This window comes from Varanus komodoensis, unplaced genomic scaffold (genome assembly GCF_004798865.1).
Source record: "Varanus komodoensis strain SLA01 unplaced genomic scaffold, ASM479886v1 scaffold17, whole genome shotgun sequence".
Lineage (NCBI taxonomy): Eukaryota > Metazoa > Chordata > Lepidosauria > Squamata > Varanidae > Varanus > Varanus komodoensis.
In genome coordinates, this window is record NW_025335505.1 from 14,053,970 (window position 1) to 14,078,673 (window position 24,704).

Consider the following 24,704-nt stretch of genomic DNA (forward strand, 5'->3'; position numbering starts at 1 on the left):
CAAAGGCCTACATGGGGGAACATGGCAGAAGGGTATCATCATGTGTTTATCCTGTTAGTGGATTTGCCATGAGCAAATCATTGGCAACTGTGTAAAAAAGAATGCTAAACTAGATGGAACCTTGGTCTGATCGAGCACAGCTCTTCTTATATTCTGAACTTGCGTAGACATATGTCAGTGATTAAATACAGTCTGCTCCAGCTAATGAGTGGTCAGAATTTTGTCGGATTCATCTATAGCATTCATAATGGAAGGCAGTGATGATAGATACATAGAAACTTCTTGTCAACTTCTTGTCAAAAAGTTTTGACATTTATTTCTTTCTCACACCTGATGATTGTCAAATATACCTTTGTACCCTGGCAATTTAACTACAAGAAAGTTAGTATTGTGCTGTAGTAGAGAAGGAAATGCAAGAGAAACCAAATACTGACATGGAGAAACAAAAAGACTGCAACTTTTATTAATAGCATGAACAAGCATTACAGGAGTTTGGTACTCAGAGGGCAGGAAATGAGGCTGATAGCACTCGGCAGAAGATGAAAAGCAATAGAGATCAAGTGCCTTTGAAATGGTGGTGGTGGTGTTTTGTGGTTTGGTTTGGTTTGGTTTGGTTTTGGCAGTTTCCTCAGTCCCATTGCTTCTTTAGATCGGGCCTGTTTTTAGGTGAAGAAAGAAAATCAGCTTCCTTTTTAGGTGTTGGCTGTTATATTATGCCTGATATAAAAGTTACTGTGAGAATAGGGAAGACTAAAACACTGGCCATGGGTAATACAGTTTCATATAAAGGACTGCTAAGCAGAAGGTGGAAACAGCAACATCTTATGTTAATTACAGTTTCTCTTTTTCCTGGCCATCCATAGTGAGCTATTGATAATGAAAAAAGAAAAAAGAAAAAGTGGATAGGAACCTCAACAAGACTAAGATCAAAGCAAGGCCTCATTCTCAGTCTACCTCTTAGGGTAAACTAGAATCCATCTCTTATGGTAGATTGTACTGCACCTATGACTGACCACTATAATCAGCTATGTCTGAGATACCTGTCTGAATAAGGAAATCCAGCAAGATTTTGTACAACAAAGAAAGATGAGCATTGTCAATCTCAGCAGAGAGAAAGCAAGTACAATGACAGTTTATCATCATCATCCATTTATTTATTTATTCTTACCTGTCCCGCTCTTGCATTCTCACAAACATATGTCTCGTAGTATTCAGCAAATTCAGGTGCATATTCATTAATATCTAGAACTTGGATATAAACATTCGCTTCAGATGTCTGATGTGAGTTAACTGAATCAAAGGGAACAAGAATAAGTGCAGTGAAAAGAAAAATCAATAGCTCATACTAAATTGTTGTAACATTATATTTTAATATATGATTTTGGCATTAAAGTGCTTTTTCAGTTATAGCAGCTGCTTATTTTTAAACAAAAACTAAAACAAGCATTGCTCTTCTAAAGAATAAGCTGTGCTTTTGAATTTAATAAGTACCACATACATAATTATAATACACGTTAGAGTATGTTATAAAATTATAATGAAAGTAACAATATAACAATTTGTATAGTATTGTGTATTTTGCTTCTATACAGAGTTATCGATAGCAGCAAGCACAGAAGATTTCTGAACTGCATGTGAATAACTCAGAACAATATAGACTGGTTTATTCAAGCACTTTTCTCATTTGATGATTGTCATCATTGCCATCATTGATTAAATACTGCAATTAAATACTGTCCAAACTCCTTAAATGACCTCAGACACAAGATTGTTCATTGGATTTTGCAAGTCATTGTACTGGGTACTCAAGAAATGAGAATAATTAAGCGATTAAAATGGTGGCTGGTGGGGGGACACACACAACTGAAAACCAGAAGGAAAGGAATGGCAAATCAAGCTTCTCTGAAAGTTATGAAAAATATTATTTCTCAAATTCTTTGAAAGGATGACTCTTCTGCTTTAGACAGTATGGGAAACAGTACATTTCCCATCACTTTTATCAGCATAACTATCAAGGTTATTTGAGAATTTACTTTCAATGCACAAAAATATATACAAAGCCCTACTCTTTGTTCTTACATGCATAAGTGGATTATAGTATAATCCTATGGATGTATATTGATAAGGAGGATATATCTGAGTTGGTCCCTTGCCAATGATGCCTATTTGCTGCTAGGTATGCATAGGATTACTGTCATAAACTCAAAATTTTCTTCATTGGCTTTCTTCACTGTTTATCTTAATTTTTTGTGGGGGCTAGTTATTCTTCAGAAAAGATTCAACATATCAATATTTCTGGAAAGCAGAGAATATTTTATTCTTTTTTTTCTTAAGGTACAGAGATTAAAGGGTCTTCCAAAGTGAGATTTAACTTCCGGCTACACTGATATGGTTCATTCTGCCAATGGAAATCTGTATTCATAAATACAATAATGTCACAAATTCACTCTTCGATTAAACACATACTTTCAGGTATCCACACAGTGTTAATGTGGGTATGATTTTGAAATCCTGCATGTATACTTGCAGTATACATATGTATGTTGTCACATATATATATTTTATGTGAAGCCAGTGACTTCTTTTGTCATCCCTGCTGTGCCCAAAATGCTACCACTGCCCAATTGTGCCACTTTGTGCCACTTTCAATAGGCATTTTTATTGTTGATTGGAAAATTTTTATTTTTGTGTTTTATTCTATTTTGTCTTACTGTTAAACCATCCCAAGACCACAGGAAGGGACAGTCTAAAAAAGTTTTAAATAAATAAATATGGTAACGGAAGTGGCCAAAAAGCTCCATTTGCCCTTAGTTTCAATGAAAAAACATGTTCTTTCAGTAGTGCGATTCACCTTTGTAAAAGGAGCACATTCACCATGCACTTTGTTTTAAAAAGAAAATGCTGCTTTTTGCCACCACTGCTACAGTGCCAAAACTTGACAGAAATTTCATGGCACTGCTGGATGTTGAGATTGAAAGTGGCTGCTAAATACTGTAAAGTTTTTCAGTCCTGCTGTAAAGAGCTACTTGGTATCCAAATTCTACCCATTCTGTCAAAAAGTGTTTAAAATGTTATAGCTGATTTTGATGTCCCATTATAATTAACATGAAGCCATGAAGCTTTCCATATGCATTCTTTATTCCAGGACAAACAGCCTGTGCAGTATGCTTCCTTCACAGGAGGAACCTTTACAAGGATTATAGCCAGAAATCAAAGCCTTTTAAAGAGATTCTGAAGAGATCGGAGATAACCACTCCGAGAATTTGTAGGCATTGAATAGGTAAGTGATATGTAAACAGATGATTTCGAATTCTGGAAACTATTAGTAACACTGTATTAATGAAGGGTGTTCTATTGTTCTATATTTTTAACAGAAAATCCATGAAAGCAGACATGCTTTCGAAAACTCACATGATATATTGAACTGTAACATGGCAGAGGAGAAAGAAAAGTATACTGTTTTTAGTTAAATTGACCTCTGTTTATGAACTTTTGGGATTCTGTAAAATGATGTTCCATTCTGGAAGCAATTTTTCTTTTGTTAGGATTTGATTTTTGGGTTCATTATCCTCTACAAAAAAGCCCACAGCTCATCTTTTTGAAGAAGCAATTTCAAATTATCTGAAATTGTTCTCTTGTGATTATCATTTACACTTTTTACTTTTGGGAACTAAGATTTTGGTACATACTGTTTAAGATTCACATCTAAACTTTTTATTTTTAATTTTTTTGGAAGCACATCAGAGAGGCAAGGTGACCTGTATAAGTGAGAGCACAAATGAGGCAATTTGCATTTGATTTTGGGACAAAACTGACAGGTAAGATCTATATAAGGGGTGCTTTTCAAGTTTAATTGCTACTGTATAGAGGTCTAGCTGATTTAGGCCCTGCTTTCATAATTAATTTGAGGCACAGGTTTCTGACTGGCATTAAATTAAACCCTGGCTAATTTCATACCCATCAGAAACCTGCGGTGAAATTAACCAGAGTCTAATTTAACATAAGATCTTGTACCAGGAGAGCAATTCTATATGCTTCACTGTAGTTTAAAATGTTATAATTTCCATTATATTACAATTCTTGCTTCTGCTGCTTCTTTAAAGGAAATAGTACAAGACTTAGGAGTTCGGAAATTATTTAGCTTCCATCAGACTTATCATTTTATTAGGATACACAGAGTAAGAAGGAAGGGTGATATAATGAGAATGTACCATATATTCTCAATTGAAAAAGAAGGCGCCTTCTGAAGATAATTGCAATGAATATATATTGTTAAATGCCCTATCTCATGCGCTGGGTTCCTTAAAGTTTTACTCACTTGTTTCTGTGGCTATAACAGTGAGGTTGTGCCAAGCTGCTGTCTCTCGGTCCAGAGGTCCAGTTGTACTGATGGTTCCATTGTGTTCATTGATGCTGAACAATTCTGTTAAATCCTTGTGGGGGACAATAGAATACCTGCATTCCAAATTGGGGGAAAAACAACAACCTCAAAATGTTCCTTATGAAAAAAAGACATATAAATGATTGTCAGTCAAGAAAGAACTATGTAGATATGCATATGGATGTGTGCTGCAGGTATTCAGAAATCATGAAAAATGTTCACTGATAAACATTTAAAATTCACTGCTGCCAAGATCAAAGCACTTCTTTATATAAAACTAAATATGCATTAGACCTATATTAATGTGAACCAAATCTAAAATCCATTATTCATTCATATTGTGCAGATGGGCTCATGGCAGGTGAATGACTCAATTCAAAAGAAACAGCCAAGTGCCACTTGTGAAATAACTCACACTGGCAACAAAGTCAGGATAGAACAGTAAATTTATTTCATTGTGGCTGGCTTGATACAATGTCAAAGAAGCAACACAAGAAGAGAGAGAAAAGAATGCCTATTTCATAATATGTCCTCCACTTCCATCAAGTATAAAGAAGAAAATGACGGTGCCATATAGGAAGGTGGGGGAACAGTTGGTTTACTTCTCGCAAACTGCTTTTTAAGCTATCAAAGGATTGTCTAAGGCAATCCTTCCTTCCTTCCTTCCTTCCTTCCTTCCTTCCTTCCTTCCTTCCTTCCTTCATCAGGTAACTGATAGATCTCAGGCCAAACTTGAATATATGAGCAATGTGAGAGTTTTTTTCTGTGTGTTTGAGAGTTAAATAGGCAAAGCTCAAGGAAAAGCACATCCCACCACTCAAGCTGCTCTGCATTTTGGATCTGTGCTCCTTGGTCAAAATAAAGACCTGGGATTTCATACCACATCCATTTCTCTCTATAGGCAAGGATCTCTCTGCCTGGTGTCCTTCAGAGCATTCTCAATTCTTAGATGCATTAGCATGGACTGATGAGACATTTGGAAACTTGCAAACATCTGGTTACCATCAGGTTGGGGAAGTTTTCTCCTGCTGCAGGATTTTACTTTCACCAAGAGATTGTGTAATATTTTGTAAATGCATGTGTCACTTTTTGTCCAACTAGGACAGGGGTCCTCAACCTTTTCACCGGGGGGCCAGTTGAAAGCTGCTGGTGCTGGGCCGGAAAGGTGGTGCCTGGTCATGTGTGCAGGGCGAGGGGGTGGGGGCAGTGCGTGTGGGTGCGTGTGCTGAGGCGGGGGTGGGGGCAGGTCGTGTGGGGAGGGGAGGAGAGGGGAGATGGGGCGGGCACGTGCCATGAGGGGGGGTACACGGTGCAGCAGCTTAATCGCTTGGAGATAATTTTCTCTGAGCGAGCAAACTGCTACCTCCCACACATGGGGCGAGTTGAGCGGTGGCTGGCACGTGTGTGGGTGCACACGAGGTGGATCCAAATGGGCATGGTGGGCTGGATAAATGGGCCTGGCAGGCTGGCTCCGACCACTAGGCCATAGTTTGAGGACCCATGAACTAGGACTTCATACAACTACAATTTAAAACAATACAAGATTGTAATTCTATGGATGTTTAGGCAGAAAAAAGGCTTACAATAGTTGTAGGCATTTTTCTGTCCAAACATCTGCATAATTGCCTCCGTAGAAGCTCCCCACACAAACACCATATAAAACAATTTGTAAATGTTAACATTTAAAATCATTCAAGGGGTTACAAGATCACTGTGGCAAATAATAGCAGCCTATGGATTTCTTATAACAATTTGCTTAAAAAGAATTACAATGCTTTCCTAAAATATTCCAGCAAAAATATTCCATAGCTATTTCAGCAATGGGTACTATGTTTAATCATATCTTGAAACTAAATATATTCATATCTTTGTTTCTTTCTTTTCCTTATCCTAAGGATTTTCCTTGAAGTTACTAAGACTCTGGCTAATATCTTGCATGGAGTAAACACAAGGTGATAGGTGAGTAATACATATTAAGAAACATAAAAAAGAAATAGATGACAATGTAGAGAACCCTTAGCGATGTGTTACCGGAGAACACTGTTCAATTCTGAAATTAAAATATTCCAATTGGATGTATTCCCAAAATCCATTACAATTCTGTTATTTCTTGCCTTCATAACTCAATGAATCATACAAACTCTATTTGTCCTTTTGAAACCCAAGAAAAAAATAGAAAGAAATTGTATTTCACCTGTCTGTTTACAACAATGACAGGAAAAAGAGGGGACTTTGAGTCACGAAAGACAGAGATGCCTTAATTTGGCCCTACAAACAAAGGCAGTATGCTTAATGAAAGTAAGATGCCCGTCTTGTTCCTAAGATGGGTTGAAGAAGCTTGTCAAACCACTTTCAGTCTGACAACCAAATTCAATTTAAAAGAGGATTTTGGGACCTGCATGTCAATGGGAAAGAGGGGTAAGAGGCATGGAGGCCAGCCTATTTTGGATTAAGGTATAACTGCTAGTCACTAAGCCTTCTAACTTTTAGGACAGGAAAACACACACACATACTGGGAAGCAACCAATGATAAGAGAAACACCTCTTTCTTTTCCAACCTTCTCTTTGCTTGTCAATATCCTTATGCTTATATTACACAGTCAGAGTGAACACTCCATCCCAATACTAAGTATGAAGTTCTGTATATCCATTGAATAAGTCTTTGTATAGAGAGTTTAGATATGCATGCAGCACTTTCCCTGAACCCCTATTGCAAAGGCTTTACCATTCTAAACATAAATGTAAACATGGAGATAACTTCCTCTACTGAAATAATGCAGGAGCTCTGTGTACCTGTCAGAGCATACATGCAGATCTGGATTGAGAATATATACTTCAATAGTCCTCAGGAAACTATTGGAACTATAAGTTCCAATCTTTTCTTCTGGAGTTTACCTTATTGAACTGTTGACAGTATCTGGATCTCTGGCACTCACAATTCCCACAATTGAACCGTTCATCTCTTCTTCAGCAATCTCCATCAAGAATTCTTCTGATATGAAAACTGGCGGTTCATCAACATCCACCACTCTGATCCTAAGGAGAGCTGTGTCTTCAAATTTAGTGTCTTCTTTCAGGAAACGCTTATCTATGTATCTGTTGGAGCCTTTCACCTTCATATCATATATCCTTTGGCTCTCATAATCTACTTGCTTTAAAAAATAAATATGGAAAAAGTGGAATATTTGTTGTTGTTCAGCATTTAGACATTAATAAGAGCTCAATGAAGAATGTAAAATGGAAGAATACTGATGTTTTTTGAAAATATTTTGAAAGTAAGTACTTCTGGAATGAAGGTATGTGGGGCGAGTACCAAAGTGGACGATAAAATCAACAATTTCTTCAACAAGCATAGAATATGGCTCTAATGGGCTAACAAAGTAGCTTGTGAAGAGGGTGGAACTGACAGGGATATATACAATGGGAATACATAGTGGGAATGTAGACTTGTGAAAGACTATTGATTAATTTTTTTAAAAAAAACCCTGTAATCCCTTTTATGCAAATTCAAGATCTAAAAATGAAAATAAGTACAAAGAACAAAATTCTGTTCATGCGTATTTGCCCAATGTATGCAAACAACAGGAACAATTACAGGACTGGAAGGTGGATTGGGAAAGCTGGTATAATCTGCTGCCGTTTATCAAAGTGGGACCATTGTGGAATTCTGCTTCTGATTCCCAGTATTGCACATCCCTAAAAGTGTGTGATACCAAATATATTATAAGCCCAATATATAATTGGGATGAATTTCAGTTGTTGCAGCTTGATGATGTGGACAACATGCTTGGACAAGTATGCCCTACCACCTGCTTACTAGACCCAAGCCCATCTTGGCTACTTAAGAAAGCCAAGGACGGGATTGGGACCTGGATCCTGGAGGTGGTCAACGCCTCTTTAAGAGACGGCTGGGTACCTGCCCCTTTAAAGGAGGCGGTAGTCCAGCCAGTCCTAAAGAAGGCATCCCTGGATCCAGAGGTGGCCGCCAATTATAGACCGGTGGCCAACATCCCGTTCCTGGGCAAGGTGCTAGAGCGGGTGGTGGCGGGACAACTCCAAGCACTCTTGGATGAAACTGAGTATCTGGACCCATTTCAGTCTGGCTTCAGACCCGGGTACAGTACTGAATCTGCCTTGGTCACCCTGTACGATGACCTGTGCAGGAAGAGAGACAGGGGAGTGCATCCCTGTTGATTCTCCTGGACCTCCTTATTCCTCCATACTTTTTCAATTTGGCTTATTTTCCTCACCCTCCATGCTATGTATGTTTCTTTAAGCAAATATGCATGTAGTGCTAAACATGTAACCAACATCAGGTCTAACTGGGCCCTGAGAAGGAGTAATGTTCCTGACATGCAGAGTTACCTGGCTCAGAATATGCATGTATATAGTACCTTGTGATGCTCAGTTGTATTACCAATTCAATGTCATTTTCCTAAGAATAAGTACACCAGCACAGAACATGAAACAAGATTCTTCATATTTGTGATAGGTGAATTTTCAAAAGGCCTTCAAAGTTTTGTCTACTTTTCATGCAAATCCAGGACACTAATCACTTCTTAGACAGGGATGTATGAAAGCCCCTCAGGATTATTTCAAATTGAGCCAAGTGGAGTCCTTTATTCTACTGAGCAGTAACTCTCTACATGCAAAGTTAACTACAGAACTACAGTGGCCTTACTTTTCAGACAGCATCAGTCACCACTTGGCATCTCAAAGAGATTATGCCAAGTATTACTCCATTCCTATTCACTGATTTGTGGAGTAAGTAAAGAATCTTTTCAGTTTTAACTGGGCTACTCTGTTTCCAATGAATGATAATGCTGCACTAGAGCTTATATAAAGTATAACACACATTTTACTACTAGTATAATGCTATAAACTTTATAATACTGTAGACAGTAATGGTGTCTATTTGCATGTGTGTATAGGATGGGTCTGAATGCTGCGAATGCGCTAGTGATGAGCATGGATGCAACATGCACTATTTCCATCTTCCTGCTGGACCCTGAGCAGTGTTGAGGCTGAACAGCAGCTTCCAACACAATGCTCTCAAGTGTAGAACTTAATTTTTCATCTGTAAGCCTATAAATAAATATTGTTCAATCCTATGCAAGAAAAAGTAGTGCATATAGGAGTGGGAAAATTTTCTTCCTGCTTCTGCAAAGCCAAGGGAACAGGTAAAATCTTCTCTTTTATTCCCAACATCTGGATTATGCTCAGAGAAGACAGAATCTGAAAAGTCTGGATTCTGAAAATGTGGACCATGGTTTGTGCCTTGATCATTCCTGTTCCTCTTTTCCTCTATTTCAATGCATTCTGTGATACTTGTTAACATGTGGCACCTCACCTGGTTCAGTATGACCATTCCTTCTTGAGTCTCATCATTAGTAATGATCTGCACGATTTGAGAGGTATCTCCTTCTATTACAAAATCCATGGCGGCATTCTTTCCTATATCACTGTCATCGGCCATGATTTTGCCAAGGATGGTGCCCACAGCAGCTCCCTCAGATACGTACATTTCATAGCGCCCTTAAAGGAACAGTAAAGTATCACTACAAGCTGCCAATGAGGCTTGGGACATGTGCATGACAGCAAATAAATATAAATCTCTATACTGTCTGAAAAACATTGAGTTATATAAAAATATAGTTCATAAATGTTTTAGTTTATATTACAACCTCCTATTTATTTGTAAATCTTCAAAATCTTACCATGACCATCAATAAATCTAAAAAGTATCTCCTAAGTATTCTATACATTCTCTTGTTTTCTTCTGCACAAATGGAAACATTTAATAGCCTATTCGATATTCCATTTGTTCATAAGTTTGTTTTCTTACTTGTAATGCAATGATTTCATTGAAAATGAAATATTAAAATGATGCTTTCTATGTACATTTGGAACATATCTCTCCTTGTTCAAATACTAGACTGAGGCACACAATCAATGTTAAAAGGCAGAGAGGGGAAAATGTGAAATCATGCCTGAAGTATATAAATGAAAGATTGAGATTTCAGCTTTATTACGTACATGGGAGACAAGAGATATATATGATGCACTGCATGTGATACCTGCCCCACTATATTTCATTAACTAATCCTAAACATTTCCTGAAGACTGGGCTGAGTGGATGAGGGTAAGCAATCTAAATCTAAATCCAAATGTGGCAGAAGATATACTTGTTTTCAAGTAGCATATTGACCAGTATGTGATATAGAAATATCTCCATCTGCAAAGGTTTAGTATCTAGAAGTGCTTCTGGTCATGTCCTGTTCTTGACTAAGCAATTAGTGGTGGTTCCTACCCATATATAAAACAGCAAAGTTTTTCCTCCAAGCCTTAGTGTGAAAGATGCATAGATACACATTGACCACACTAAAATGGGTGGGGTGCTTAGGGTGGCTGTCTTATTAAAAATAGAGCAAGAGTTTGCATACCCATCCAACAACTTGTAGGACATGCTTAGCCACTTGCCAGTAGAACATGTAGGAATCAATGTTGGTGTACACATTGAATGTGTGTGCTCATGCAGAGCTAACCATCATCGTATATACATCTTCGTATAGAAGTATTAAGTAAAACAAAACAATTAGATCAATCCTGGTATTGCTACCTACATCAGGTTTATGTTGGGGTTGATTCCATTTGTATAACCTCAAGTTATACATATTGGCTGACTTCACTTGCATAGCACAGAACCCTGCATGGTTTCCATAGCTCACATTTTTTGCCTCAACCTACCTATCAGATGGTCATGTAGTTTCCATGTAAACATGGAACAGTTCCAAGCTCCCTGTTCTCCTGCTCTTATCACCCATCCTCACAGCCCCTGTGAGCAAAATCTCCTTCTGTATTGTATTGTTCCCTCAGCTGTCTCTTCCTGATTGGTCTTCTGAGATTTTGGGAAAGCTTCTTCTCCTTTTGCTTCCTGATTGTATATCCATCTCCTTAAACCTTCCTAGCCAATCTAGTCAAATAAGAGATGGTGTTTGTTTGGCTGCTTGTTTGTTTAAATAAACAGATTTGCTGTGATTCCCCCTTCTATCTCCATGTATTTAAGGAAAGTTAACAGGGTGACAGGCACAGTGCTTAGCCATTAAGAGCAATGCAATTGTTGATGTGCGTTGCTAGGAAGCTGTAGCTAGTGGAAATCAGATGCCTGCAGTGGGTTTTCCTGTTGCTACTCTTTTCACAGGACTCCATGGGGTTTTTTTCACCACAAATAGAATGATGAAATAATAATTCACCATTATTGAATCAATAATGGAGCTCCTGAGTTCACAAGAAGCTGAGAGATGTGAAATGTGGAACAGATGAGATGTGGGAATCTGTACAACAGACTGTTCTTTCTCCCTGTGGTTTCCAGAAACCAAATATACTGTGCTGAAATTTCACAACTGGGTTCAGATGCAACGAAAGACCAACAAAATTTAAAAACTACCATGGCTTCTTGTCATGCACAACACTGGGCTGGATCTAGGATCAGTATTCCATGAGAAGTGACTTTCTGGAAGAAGAAAGGTTCCAGTCATGGAAGGTCCCTCCACTCAGTTTTAGGGATCCCACACAAACACCACAACTCACCCCACTGCATAGCATTTCAGGAACTGCCATGGGAAGGAAGGAGGAAAGGAAGGAAGCCCGTGTCTGCCACTGTGGCTGACTGAACTTAAATCTGGATCAAACCAAAGATACGCAGGGTGAGCATTACTTGTATGAGCCACCTGAGTTCCTTCTACAGTCTATTCAAACATTATGAGCTATTCTTTCACCAATTTGTTTCTAATGAAATCTATCTTTCTTTTATAATACAATATTAAATATTATTCGTGCAGTGTGTGTACCTGTGTATTGCTTGGGCAACCCTCAGGCAGGATGCAATTAATAGAACTCCTCTCCCCAATATCTTTCTACTATTTCTTGCTTGCTCTATATACTTTTGAAATAATGGGGAATTAATATTTTATCCTTCCAGTGCATCTCCCTAGCTCAGGGCAGAAGAATTACCCAATGGAATTGCAAAATCCACCTATAAGTACAAAAACCTAAGCCTATACCATTAAATATGAGAATAGGTGGTGCAGGTAAAAGCAATGTAGAAATGATAGCATCATGTAAACATGTGCATGTTGAACAAAATATATACTTTCACATTTTGTCAAATAGGGAAAGTATGTATTTAGGTGCACACTTAATAATAAAAGCTTACTTGAGTGCCCACAGATTTTATTTGAAATACAACAAAACAGTTCGTATATGTGAATAGGAATGAGGCAGTCTGAGCTCTGAGGTGAAATTTAGAGAATCTCTGAACTTGAGCCTCACTCATTTGTCCATCAGTCTGTGTATTAAGGAAGTTCCATGAATGATTCTGGAAATGTCTTAGGTTATAAAAATCAGGACTATTGGCTTTCACCATTACACTGCATCAACAGGAAGTATGGACTGCAAATTACATTCATCACTACCATGCAGATATGCATTGCAGGGGAAGCTAGGTAATTATGGACACTCAGGTGAACTTATGCACCATGACTGCTCTTCATATTTAAAAAAAAAATCCCTGATTAGCTTTCTGGAAACCCTTCTGGAACATCTTTAAAACTTCTGCTATAAATCATACTACTCTGTTGTTAAGCGGCCAAGGTGTACCTTGCTTTTTCATTCTGAGCTAAAGTCTGCTAGATTGCAGTAAGATCCATTGCTCCCTGAGTTACTCAGTATATTTATCACTTAATTAGTTGGTTCTCAGAGGATTTGTGTCCTTAGTGAAACCTAATTTTATTATTGCTGGTATATCAACAGTAATAAAGAAAAAGTAGGCTGCTATCCCCAAGAGAAAGAAAAATGTATTAGAATCTCCAGGTAAGGGTCTTTTTTATTTTTTTGAATTCCAGAATTATAGACTGTGGCAGGACTAAGCAAGAATTCAAGGGAACAAGTTTCTCTCCCTTCCTCAAAATGCTTCCCTGTTCAGTGATGTAGGGTCCTCAGCTTGGGGGTGCTCCTGGACCCAGAACTATAATAGAGGTTCAGGTGGTCTCAGTGGCCAGGGGCACCAGCCTTTAGCTGCAATGAATATATCAACCTTGCCCCTACCTGGATAGACAGAGCCTATCCACAGTCACCCATGCACTGGTAACATCAAGTTTAGATTACTGCAATGCACTCTACGTGGTGTAGTCTTTGAAGATGGTCCAGCAAACTCAACTGGTCCAAAATTGGACTGCATGGTTAATAGCAGGTGCCAGTGCATGGGCCCACATAATGCCAATCTGTACTGAATGCATTGATTGCCAGTTGCATCCTAGGCTCAATTTAAAGTGCTTGTTTTGACATATTAAGCCCTAATAGCTTAGGACCTGGTTACCTAAAGGACTGTCTGCTCCTTTATGTATCTACCCATTCATTAAGATCTGGGCAGGAGGTCCTTCTGAAAGAGCCATCTCTTAAGAATTTGAAAGAACCTTCTCAGTGGCTGTCCCCCAAGTATGGAATAGGCTTCCCAAAAAAATATGGCTGGTGCCTATGTTGCTTAACTGGCTCCATGGTGCTATTAAATAAGTGAAGGGTACCAAAGCAGCAGTAAAGAGAGAAACCAACTGCTGCCAGAAAAAAAATGCATAACCTCTGTTAAAATGAAGAGGCATTCAGAAAACAAAAACCTCTTCTCTTGGCACTCCAAACATTTTCACAAGGAACTAGTTGGTACACCTGTTTAAGGGCAAGGTCCTATAAACGAACAAGTAGGAAGTTGAAGGACTTTTTCTGTCTGAATACATAATACGATTGCATTCTGAAGTGGTTCTATCTGTGATGGACATGAGCTGATAAGGGAGCCTGGACTACCTAGTCTCTTTATAGGTTGCTTACTTGTTCATTGTGCTCTATTATCTATTTATACTTAGGTATCCCGCTTGATGTAGGCATGCTTGCAGTGAGTCATTCCACCCTTCTAAAGGAACATCTGTGCTTTACCCATTTCCAGTGTCTACATCTGCAGTGATCTTTCTGCAAAGAACCTAGGGAATTGTAGTAGTGCCAAAATGATGTGTCGAGCTTTCTTGTAGGATCTAACAGGATGAGACAAACTAGTTAAACAATGTAATATAGACACAAGCAGTGCACGTCTTCTTTTCATGTCAATTGACTTTCTATGAAGGAAAAGAGAGAAAAGAAAGCATCTGAAGTGTAAGCTTAAGCTTGCTTAGACATGTCATGGCATGCTGATAGTGGTAGGGTAAGAGCTGTCTAAACATGTTCAGGATTGCACCTTTAATGAAGTATATAAAGTATAAAACTCTGTAAATTAATTGCTGTTTTTCAGACATAGGTTACACAGCATATAATATTTATTTCTTAAATCTATTAAGTTGTACAAAAAGAGACTTTTCCCACATTTGTTTTGAACCTGAAAATCATGAGATATTCCACTCACTGTGCTGAAATCGGGGAGGATTGTCATTGACATCCAAGAGAGTGATCATTACAGTTGTTGTTGCTGAATGTCCACCTGTTTGGCCAGTTCTGGCTTCGACGACGACAAAGTATGTATCTTGTGTTTCTCTGTCTACCGGGTAAATCGTTCTTACTACTCCTGCAATAGATATAAAAACATAGGGAAGGTCCTGCTTGATCAGATCACAGACTATGTTGTCCAGCATTCCTTTCCCACAGTGGTCAAGTTGGTACCTATGGAAAGCCACAAGCGGGATGTGAATGCAATAGGATCTTCCCACCAATGTTGCCAGCAACTGGCAAATTGCAATTAACTACAATCTCTTAAGTACTCAAATAGCTGGCCTTCAGCATTTACACGTTCCTGTAGTCTAGTTTCTACACTCAATCACACTTTGGCACAGGGTGAAGTACTCTGTATAACTCTTATAACTGTATACCTACTTTTTCACCCTCCCACCCCGGTATTTTGCTTCATGATCTTTTGAATGTATTAGTGATATTTCTACTATGTTACTAGGGAAATATTCTCAAAATTGTTGTACATTGTTTAGTGCTTTGCCAAGAGAAAGAAATGGTTTTCACATGGAATCTGAACAGGAAAGCATTGCAGAAGCAGTGTTTAGATATAAAGGTTTCACAGAGAATATGAAAACTAGAGATAAAGGCTTAAATCCGGTGCCATGCAAGTGAATCTTCTCATTCAACATGATTCGAAATGGCAGAGTTAGATATTGCCCCAAGTCCCCATTCTGTCAAGATAAGTACTATCAGTTATTTGCCTTACAAAATTCTCTTGATGATGGATCTGATAAAAAAATACAGAAAGTTGTTATCATTATATAATTTATCTTTCTATAAATGTACGATTTATTTTCACTTGTTTTCTTACTTATTAGCAATTTCCAAGTAGTTGTTCAGCTACCAAGCAATACCTGTTGTTGGCTCCACAGAAAAATAGGGTTGTTCTGGAGGAATGCTGTAAAACAAGCGGGCACCAGATGGATCTGTTGCTGTCACCTGAATCACTGAAGTACCTGATCAAACATCAGATGAAAGACACGGTTGTTATGGAACTGTTTGCTTTCTGGGGCAGCGGCTGCTCATCAGGTTAAAAAAAAAGACCTTGATGAGATGCTTTGCTGCTTTTCTATTTCATAATTTCATTTGACGTAAATATACATACTTTGAAAACTGCATGGAGGGTTTCAGCCTGAGTAGGCCCATATGTCTTTTCTCATGTATAAACACTACCATAACCACATTCCTTAGATCTGGAGATGTACAGCTGTTTTATTTAATGAAGATACAATACCAGCATCAAAGGTAAGGCTTTCTCTATAAGAGTGCCCACTCTTTTGTAGTTTTTTGCCTGGAGACAGATGCCTATCTTATTACTTAGGAGATTGCCAAAAGCAGGCAGAAACTGATTTTATTGGAAAACATTTTCTGGTTCTGTTTACTTAATTTTCTAAATCTTGTGCTGCTTTTAAATTTTTAAATTTTCTAAATCTTGTGCTGCTTTCATAAATGTTGTGAATGGCTTTCATGATCTTTGTCTTGATAGCTAACTTGATATCTAACTTGATAGCTAACTTTGCTTGACTCTGCCCATGGTAATAATTTATAAATTATAGGGTCTAATCCTAACCAATTTATTATATTTTGGCATTCTGTTATTCCAACAGTCAATAGCCAACATGGAAATAATATGGAAGTGACTGACAACATAAGCAGTGGGAGCCATTGAGCTCAATGGGACTTACTCTCAAATTAAAAGATATAAATTAGTTGCTGCCATGTTTTGCATCCTTCTCCAGTTACCTTGTTTAAATTTTATTTTGTGATCTTTTAAATGTATGGTATTTATACTCCTTTCCTCAGGAATATTCTCAAAATAATTGCATTTTTCTTAGTGCTTTGCAAAGAGAAAGAAACTGATTAATTATATATTATATGGTGAAACAAGTAACTTTTTTAATGGAATCTGAACAAGAACTTACCCCAGAGGCAGTTTTTAAATAATAAAGAGTTAAATAGAATACCATGCAAGGGAAAGTCTTCTCATGAAATTTGATTTTCCCACGCTTTCCCCTCCCACTGCAGTCCCTTGGAAAAGCCCAATTCTGATCTTCCCTTCCCTGAAACTTCTGGAACATATAGGATTGGGGAAGAGCAAGGTTGTTTCAGGGGAGAAAGGAAGTCTGCTTTTTCATTCACTTTGTCACTGATGCCATGGGACTATTGGGTCCAAATCAAAGAAATTGGATGTATACCGAATGTTTTTGTTAGTAATATTTTTTAAAATGTAGCCAGTCCCTACACATTGAGGATTTCCCAGGACAGAAGGCTTGAATCCAGGCAAATTGTCATGTTGAAAATAAGGAACTTGTAGTTTCAGAGACTGAAATAAAAAGTCCAAAGGAAGCATGGGCTTTTATGTGGAGTCCAGTCAAGGCTGATGCCATTAGTATTCTGTCATTTATTTGCCTAAATAAATTAAACCTGTGCATGAATTTTTAAGATCTATGCCTTGCCCTTTCTATTTCTGCCCTGTTTGCCATTCTTTACAACTTCTGCTTTTGAAACATGTGCATGTGTACCAGAGCACCTATTTTTCACTTGCTATAAGTTTAAATGGTGGTAATAAAAGACACCATTATAAAAAAACACCGGTGACCTATGCATGAGTACTGTATCAATCCCTAATGTAATGCCTATAGTAGACCTGAAAAGAAAGTTAAAAGAAGCAGTGTATCTGAGACACACAAAGGGATTCTGATAGCTTTTTCTATCCTTAAGGTCTGTAACAAGCATTTCCACTGAAGAACAGAGAGTGCAATCCATCTGCAGAAGACAATTTCCTCTTTAGTTGGAAGCTGGCCATGTCCTAGATCTAAATCCAGCATGATCCCCAAGGGCCTTCCAGGAGATTATATCCATGAAGGAAGCATTCTTCAGCAGTCCGTTTTTATATAATGCAATGTTTATGTCTAACTCATTTCTTACCTAACACCTAAATTAAAATACAAATCAACCTCCCTCTTGGGGGAAGCAAGACCTACAGCCAGTTTCCATGGCTTTTTGTCATAGAATTGCATTACCACAATTTATCTCAAGCAATTCTGCAACTGGCAGTTTCACTGATAAAATAGTCAGCAGTACCCTGGGGAATTTTAGTTCCTGATATTATCTGTAAATATGTTGATAGGGAAAATGGCTGTTTTCGAGACATCAGAAGAAATGTTCTAAATGAACAGGAAGTTCTGCTAGTTATGTGAAATCTGATTTGTATTTTAAGGTAGCAGTATAGAGTCTACCATATCTGGTTATGGTTCTAGAAAGTTTATCCCTGAAGGGCCCCTGAGACATTAGAAAATGCCACAATGGACATACAATGCTCAGATTGAAGTGTTGTTTACATATGCCAGGGATACATAGAGGATTACAGACCCAGTTAGGGTCTTCTCCTGGCTCTAACCTCTGTGGTCACCAATTTGAGGTGTTCCTCCAGGTTTTCTCAGGATTTCTGCATTCAGAAAAGGTTGAAATGGCTCCACTAAGGCATAGTTACTAAGAACTTTAGCCTAAAATATGCTGGGTTTCCTTTTTGTGGGGGTGTCTTCTCCTTTTGCTTTTGGCCCTGTCCACCACTGCATTACAGCTCCAAGAGCTACTCCGAAATGGAACTTTGCCATCAGGCTGAAAGATGTTCTGCACTCATGATTCCTGCTTGCACATGCCTGAGATAACTTGAGAACAATGAATTCTGAAGACTGCTTTAGGGCAATCAGCTACATCTATGGTTTTTCGCAGAATGAAGCCATTCAGGAAAATGCTGGCAATATGGGAACTGATAATTTTGACATGTTGATAAACATAAGTCAACAAAGACATTGAAATTATTAGCTTCCAAACACTCTGTCTACTAGCTTCCAAATAAGCTTAAGCATGTATAGCTAAATAATTTTAATTGTTTGTTTTCACAATATTTTTGTGAAGTAAAGGAGTTTGGATGCGTATCTTAAATTTCAAAACGTAACCTAAGATGTAACCACTGGATGACCCTTCTCTCTCAGTGTAAGTTATCTCTCAGAATAGTTATAAGGATGAAGACAAGAGGGAAGGAGCATATATGTACATGCATATGTTCATGTATACTGCCTTGGAAGACAGAAAGCTAAATGAACTAAAGAGGTTTTGGAATGACTACTACTAGAAAAGATAATCAAATAGTATAATATCATGAAAGTTACAGAAGAGTCACATGGAAGCAGTTTTAAATAAGATCTCAAATCTACTGAAATGCTGAATATGATCATCACATTGTATTATTTACATCTGTAGAGATGTAATGTGTAGACATTTGAACTATACGGATTCCATTTCATGCAAGATACTAAAAGCTGAAGACAAAACTTCAGCCACAAAACTTCAGGCCATTTAGTGTTATATTTCTCTTTGGTGTAGTAAATTCAAATGCTGCATATCAGAGTAGAGAGGAGAAGATACTAAGAAAGCATGCAAAATTGTAATCTAATGTGTGTTTGTAACAATGCACATATTGATGCTTAAATGGCACTTGGGACCCTACTAAAGAGACTATAAAATCTGAAGAGGCCAGAAGAGACTGTGCACATGTCTCAGAGCATCTAGGAATGTATTTAAATGAGTCAGGAAGGAAGCTTTCATTTCTATTTTATTTAAAAGTGGATTCAATTACCTTGAAAATTTTCATGATGTTGATGATTCACAGAAGCCACATGGCAGAGGAGGGATATGATCTAGACAAACTATAGTTCCTATTCCAAGAAGCATGCCAATCCAAAGAGGTTAGAAAGGATAAACTAAGCCCAAGGTAAAATCCTGAGAAGCAGGCCAGGTAGCTAACAGGCAGAGACACAAGCAGGGGAAATTGCAACACTTGGTCAGCTTGCCAGCAAGTTCTGACTGTTTTTTCTCATGTTGGGCAGCTCTGGAACAGGCTGGCATCAAGTCATTTAGCATGGACTCTTTTTAGTTTCCACGACAACCTTCACAGTATATGTGACAGTAAGCGGAGCTGAGTATAAGCCTCTAGACAGTGAAAATTATTTTAGGAGAATGATGAGGCCTGTTGAGATAAAGATCCATTTTGCACAGCCTAATTCAATCATGGCCACCCTGTCCAAAAATTAATCTTTCAAACACTTCAAAATGGGAAAGATTTCAAACTTTTAAAAACAGATTTCACTGTACCCAATGGAATTTTTATCCAAGATTAAAGATCCTCCGGGCTCATTTCTGCACTGTATCATTTCTATGCTTGTATTTATCCTTCTGTGCATGACACAGAAGTGGTCTCTTCTTAGATTTGTAATTGAAGTTCAATGAAGGACAAAAGAAAAATGAAGGGAAACAACAGTGTGTATAAGATTGGGGAAGGACCATAGATAAGTAATAAAACAATCTTTCTCATCCCAGTGCCCTACAGATATGTTGGATGTTACTGGGATAGATTTATCAGCACCAGGGCATACGTGGCAGGCATCTTTGGCTGGAACACTGGGACCTGAGTGCTGGAGAAGAGTAGAGGTCTTAGCAGAATACAGGATGAGAGACAGAGGCAAAGTCCAAACTGAAGTAAGGTGCTGGCAAGATAATGCAGGTCCAGAGGTAAGGGCAAAGCCCCAGCACAGTTACTGGCAAGGCAAGGCAAAGTTGGAAATGAAGGTGCAGATCAGAGGCAACCCAAAGTCAGATACCAATAAGGAGAAGGAGGGCCAAGAACAATCTAAAGTCAGAGAAGGCAAGGAGGAGGATCTGGCAAGGAATAGTCGGACTAGAAGCAAATGAAGAGGCAAGAGTAGGGTCAGAAACACAGTGCAGCTCCCACAAGAGACCGTGGTGCTGTGGCAAAACTGAGCACTGTAGGGAAGCCTTCTATAACCTTTCAAGAGTTTCTAGCAGTACTGTGTGATGGCAGACTCTCCAGTCCATGCAAGTAGCTACATATCTGCTCCTAGCCCTGCAGGCACTGACAGGGTGAATTGTGCTGCTCATCACTGGAGGAAACTGTGTCAAGGCCTTAGATTCTGACAAAGACCAACAATGGACTCACCATTACCCTGTGCTGGGGCTGAACCATCACCATGTGGGACAAAAGAAGAGAATTAAAGAGGAAAGGGAAAGAAGGAAAACTCTTATATGAAGATGTGGCTGTAAACACAGTAGGAAAGAGAGGTGAAAGGAACTGGAAGTTGGGGACAGAGTACATGCTAGATTTGAAAAGAAAATGGGAAAAGAAATGATGGGAGATTGGTAAGAAGAGAAATACGGCATTGGGGAGAAAGAGTGTGTGTGTGTGTGTGCATGCGCACACAGACATCTTTATAAGTGTCTCTAGTCTTCATGAGTGCCTCAGTGGATACATTTATTTATTTGATTTATGCCTAAGCATTTTTTTCTTTTTAAAGAACTCAACCTGGTTTACATTATAGCCACAACAACAACGCTGTGAGGTAGGCTGGACTGAGAGACTGTGACTGGCCCTAAGTCACCCTGTTGGCTCCAAGGCTGAGCAGGTACTAGAACCCAGATTGGCTGAATCCCAGGCCAGTGCTCTTTACCACTGCACCACACTGGCTTTTTTTGGTTTGTGTTGAACCCTCTTACAAAACAAACTCATGAAATGGTTTGTGCTAAGCTCTCTTACAAAATGGCTGCCATGGGAGGACTTGCTCATTGAGACTACTGGATGAGTCTCATCAAAATGAGACTACTAGAAAAGCAACTCAGCCAAGAACCTAAGTGCAAGGCAAGATGAAAAATCAGGCTTAGGGCCTCTGGATCAACCAATTCCTACTGTAACAGAGAGCCTGAGTAATGATTCCTCCAGAGCTGAGTCTACACTTAAACATGAGGAAAGTTTAATGATGGGACTTTCTGTTATTAGGAATCATCTGTAGCAAAGAATACATACATTTCCAGAAAGGGATAGGTGCAAATATGACATGAGAATATTGATTATATGTCAAGCTCTGCCTCCGTTTTGCAACTGGTGGGCCTCAGCCATTTGCAGGTCAAGCATGCCTTAGAGGTAGAAAATTTAAGAAATCTTATCTGATTTCATAAAAACAAAGTACAACATACAGTACCTTCTGCAGACATTTCTGGAACAGTGGCTTTATAAGGTCCATTCAAGAACCGTGGCCCATTATCAGCCAGAGAATTATGTTCCTTTTCTGCAGCTGTCTTCCTCTGAAAGAATGATGAGCAACAAGCTGATTTCCAGATAGTGTTCAAACAAATAAACCTCACAGTATTGGATGTCATGGTATTTTGCATGGTTATCCATGTTCTTAAGTATAGACTTAGATTAAATGCAATTAGAACATTTCATCCCAGTTATAAAGGAAATGGTGCATTGATTCTTTTGGCATAATTTTCTCTCTGTAGCAGAAAGTAGCATTTGAGGAATTGGATAATTGTTCTTGCAAATAGACTAGAATGGCAAGCTTTGGAATCTGGAAGTTATCACTTTATAGATGACAGCTGAAGATCATTCCATTTGCATGGCTCTACTGAAATAAGGAAGTTCAGCAATCAGTGGAATGTGAGGAAATCAAGTATGAATGGCTTGGGATGTTAATGTGAAATCAAATATTTATCAGACAACTCAGATATTCAACTCTGATTTCCATATTTATGTATGAATCCGTTTTTAGCCATCTTCCAAGGCCATTGTTGTCCCAAGGTAACTTGGAGATAGAAATAATAAAATTCAACAGCAAACATTAATAAAAATCATACTAAACACATACTACGCTAAATAAAGCCAGTTACACTAAAATATGCTTTTAAAATATCAATAAACAATGAACAATATAACTTTTTTCATGGAAAAATCAGGAAGAACAGATGAGCTTTAAGTATTGAGGAAAAAACACTTGGCTTAATTCAAAAAAGTTGCCTTTCCATTCTGGCTTGATTCCCAAAACAAAATGAACAAGGAGGTCTAACTGAAAATATTAAAACATGCAGACATGTACAAAACTATAGATAGATGGGGAACACAAAAAGAAAAAACCCTGAAATGAAGGCATAGACCCTTCCACACTTGATGCAAGTGGGCAAACACATTTTGGCTGCACACACACGACCTATGATTCCAAGTATGCTGGATATTATTGGACTTTTTTCTGTATGAATATATATAGGACTGTGCTCTTACTTGCACAAATGTCCTTGCAATTTCATATCCATCCTTCTTATTTCAGTTTATCTGCAATCCTGACCATTATGTACTGCTTCTGAATATTAGGAAGAAGATGCAACAGTAGTGGAAACAAACAGTTCATTTCTTTTGTTTATTTATAAGATTTACAGGACACTCCCATCTCCCCAAAGCTGCATCTAGAGGACTCCAGGATGCTTCAACTTTGTGAATGGAAAAGGACTCTGACCTTGGAGTGGCATCCCATGATCAGATTGCCCTTCCCACCTCCTGCAGCTGGCACAGAAACAACCACTTTGGCTGCTTCTCCAAGGCCATGATACCAATCTTGGGGAAAAGGTACTTTCCGAGAGAAAGAGAGAAAACTGGATACATCAGGACACAATGTGTCTGGTAACACTCTCCAAACGAAGTGTCCACACATTCTCTGCACTTCTCCTAACCTCCAAGCCATGTCTATAACTTCTGAGATTGCAGGATTACAGGCATTTGACCTGGATTGTCCTGATATACCTCCAACAGGATTCCAAATCAGTGAACAATAATAGAAAGAAACATATAAAAGCCGTTCATCACAATGCAGACATGGTAGATCATGAGCAGTAGCTTGTTGAAATAGAGATCTTCAGCAAGAACTGCTGACAAAATAATGTTGTTGCTTGCTTGACATCAACAGTCAGGAAGTTCCATAGAGATGGAACCAATGCACTGAAGCCTCTATTCTGATGGGATTGCAAACATACCACAGGTCTATGTGGAACCGCCATGATCTGATAAGGCAGAAGATGCTCTCTCAAATATAAACAATGGGGACAAGCTCTGAGAGAGAGCTAAAGCCTTCATGCCCCAAACATCATTGTTGTGGCCCTACTACAAATTTGTAACAAGGGCTCTTGTTACAAACACATGCCAAACACATGCCATGATCCTACCATAGTACAATCTAATCAGTCTTGAAAGAAAGGGTTACGTTTTAAATCTGAAATAACAAATGTAGACAAAAATTTGCACATTTTTGAAATGGCTTACACTGTACCATGTCCCAAACACACCCATTTTCTTTTTTCTTCTATTATTGTATAAAATAACATCCCACTGATTAACACTCTTCAAAACTTGCTACCTGTTTAATAGAACTTTGATTAGTCCTAATAAAGATATTCCCCTTCATGGATCACTGCCTTGCAGGGGCAAAGGGGCTTGCACAGTTCAAAGAAGCTATGAGCTAAGCTGTGTAGGGGCACCCAAGACAGAAAGATCATAGCAGAAAGCTCTGTCAAAATCTGATCCACTGGAGAAGGAAATGGCAACCCACTCCAGTACCTTTGCCATGAAAACACCATGGACAACAAAGATATTATCTTGTTTTATATTTTTATTATTATTCCATGGACCCATGTGGCTACACATACTTTATAATACACCCTTTAAAGCTTTATATTTTATTTCCTGTTCATAATAACAGTGTTGTTTACCCTTGCTTCAGCAGGTGAGGTGTTGGAGCTGGTACAAACTTAAAACGCACCCATATTGGGATTCTGTCTCATGCATAAAATCATGCCATTCATGCATAGAAGTTTTTGTGAATGCTCAGGCATGAACTACCTACAATTTGGAGTGTTACCTTATGTACATTTAGACAGA

The 24,704-nt window shown here is 38.4% G+C and overlaps 1 protein-coding gene across 2 annotated transcripts in view; it reads right to left on the reverse strand.

Annotated features, from left to right (window-relative positions):
• LOC123021653 (cadherin-19-like) overlaps positions 1-24,704 on the reverse strand; it is a 70,059-nt gene that overhangs the window by 16,961 nt on the left and 28,394 nt on the right. For both annotated transcript variants that reach the window (XM_044426627.1, XM_044426626.1), the window contains exons 3-9: positions 21,982-22,084; positions 15,781-15,882; positions 14,826-14,984; positions 9,732-9,916; positions 7,277-7,533; positions 4,319-4,455; positions 1,169-1,290 (exon numbers count right to left, since the gene is read on the reverse strand). In XM_044426627.1, the coding sequence (XP_044282562.1) occupies positions 1,169-1,290; positions 4,319-4,455; positions 7,277-7,533; positions 9,732-9,916; positions 14,826-14,984; positions 15,781-15,882; positions 21,982-22,084 (1,065 nt within the window). The remainder of the gene's footprint in view (positions 1-1,168; positions 1,291-4,318; positions 4,456-7,276; positions 7,534-9,731; positions 9,917-14,825; positions 14,985-15,780; positions 15,883-21,981; positions 22,085-24,704) is intronic.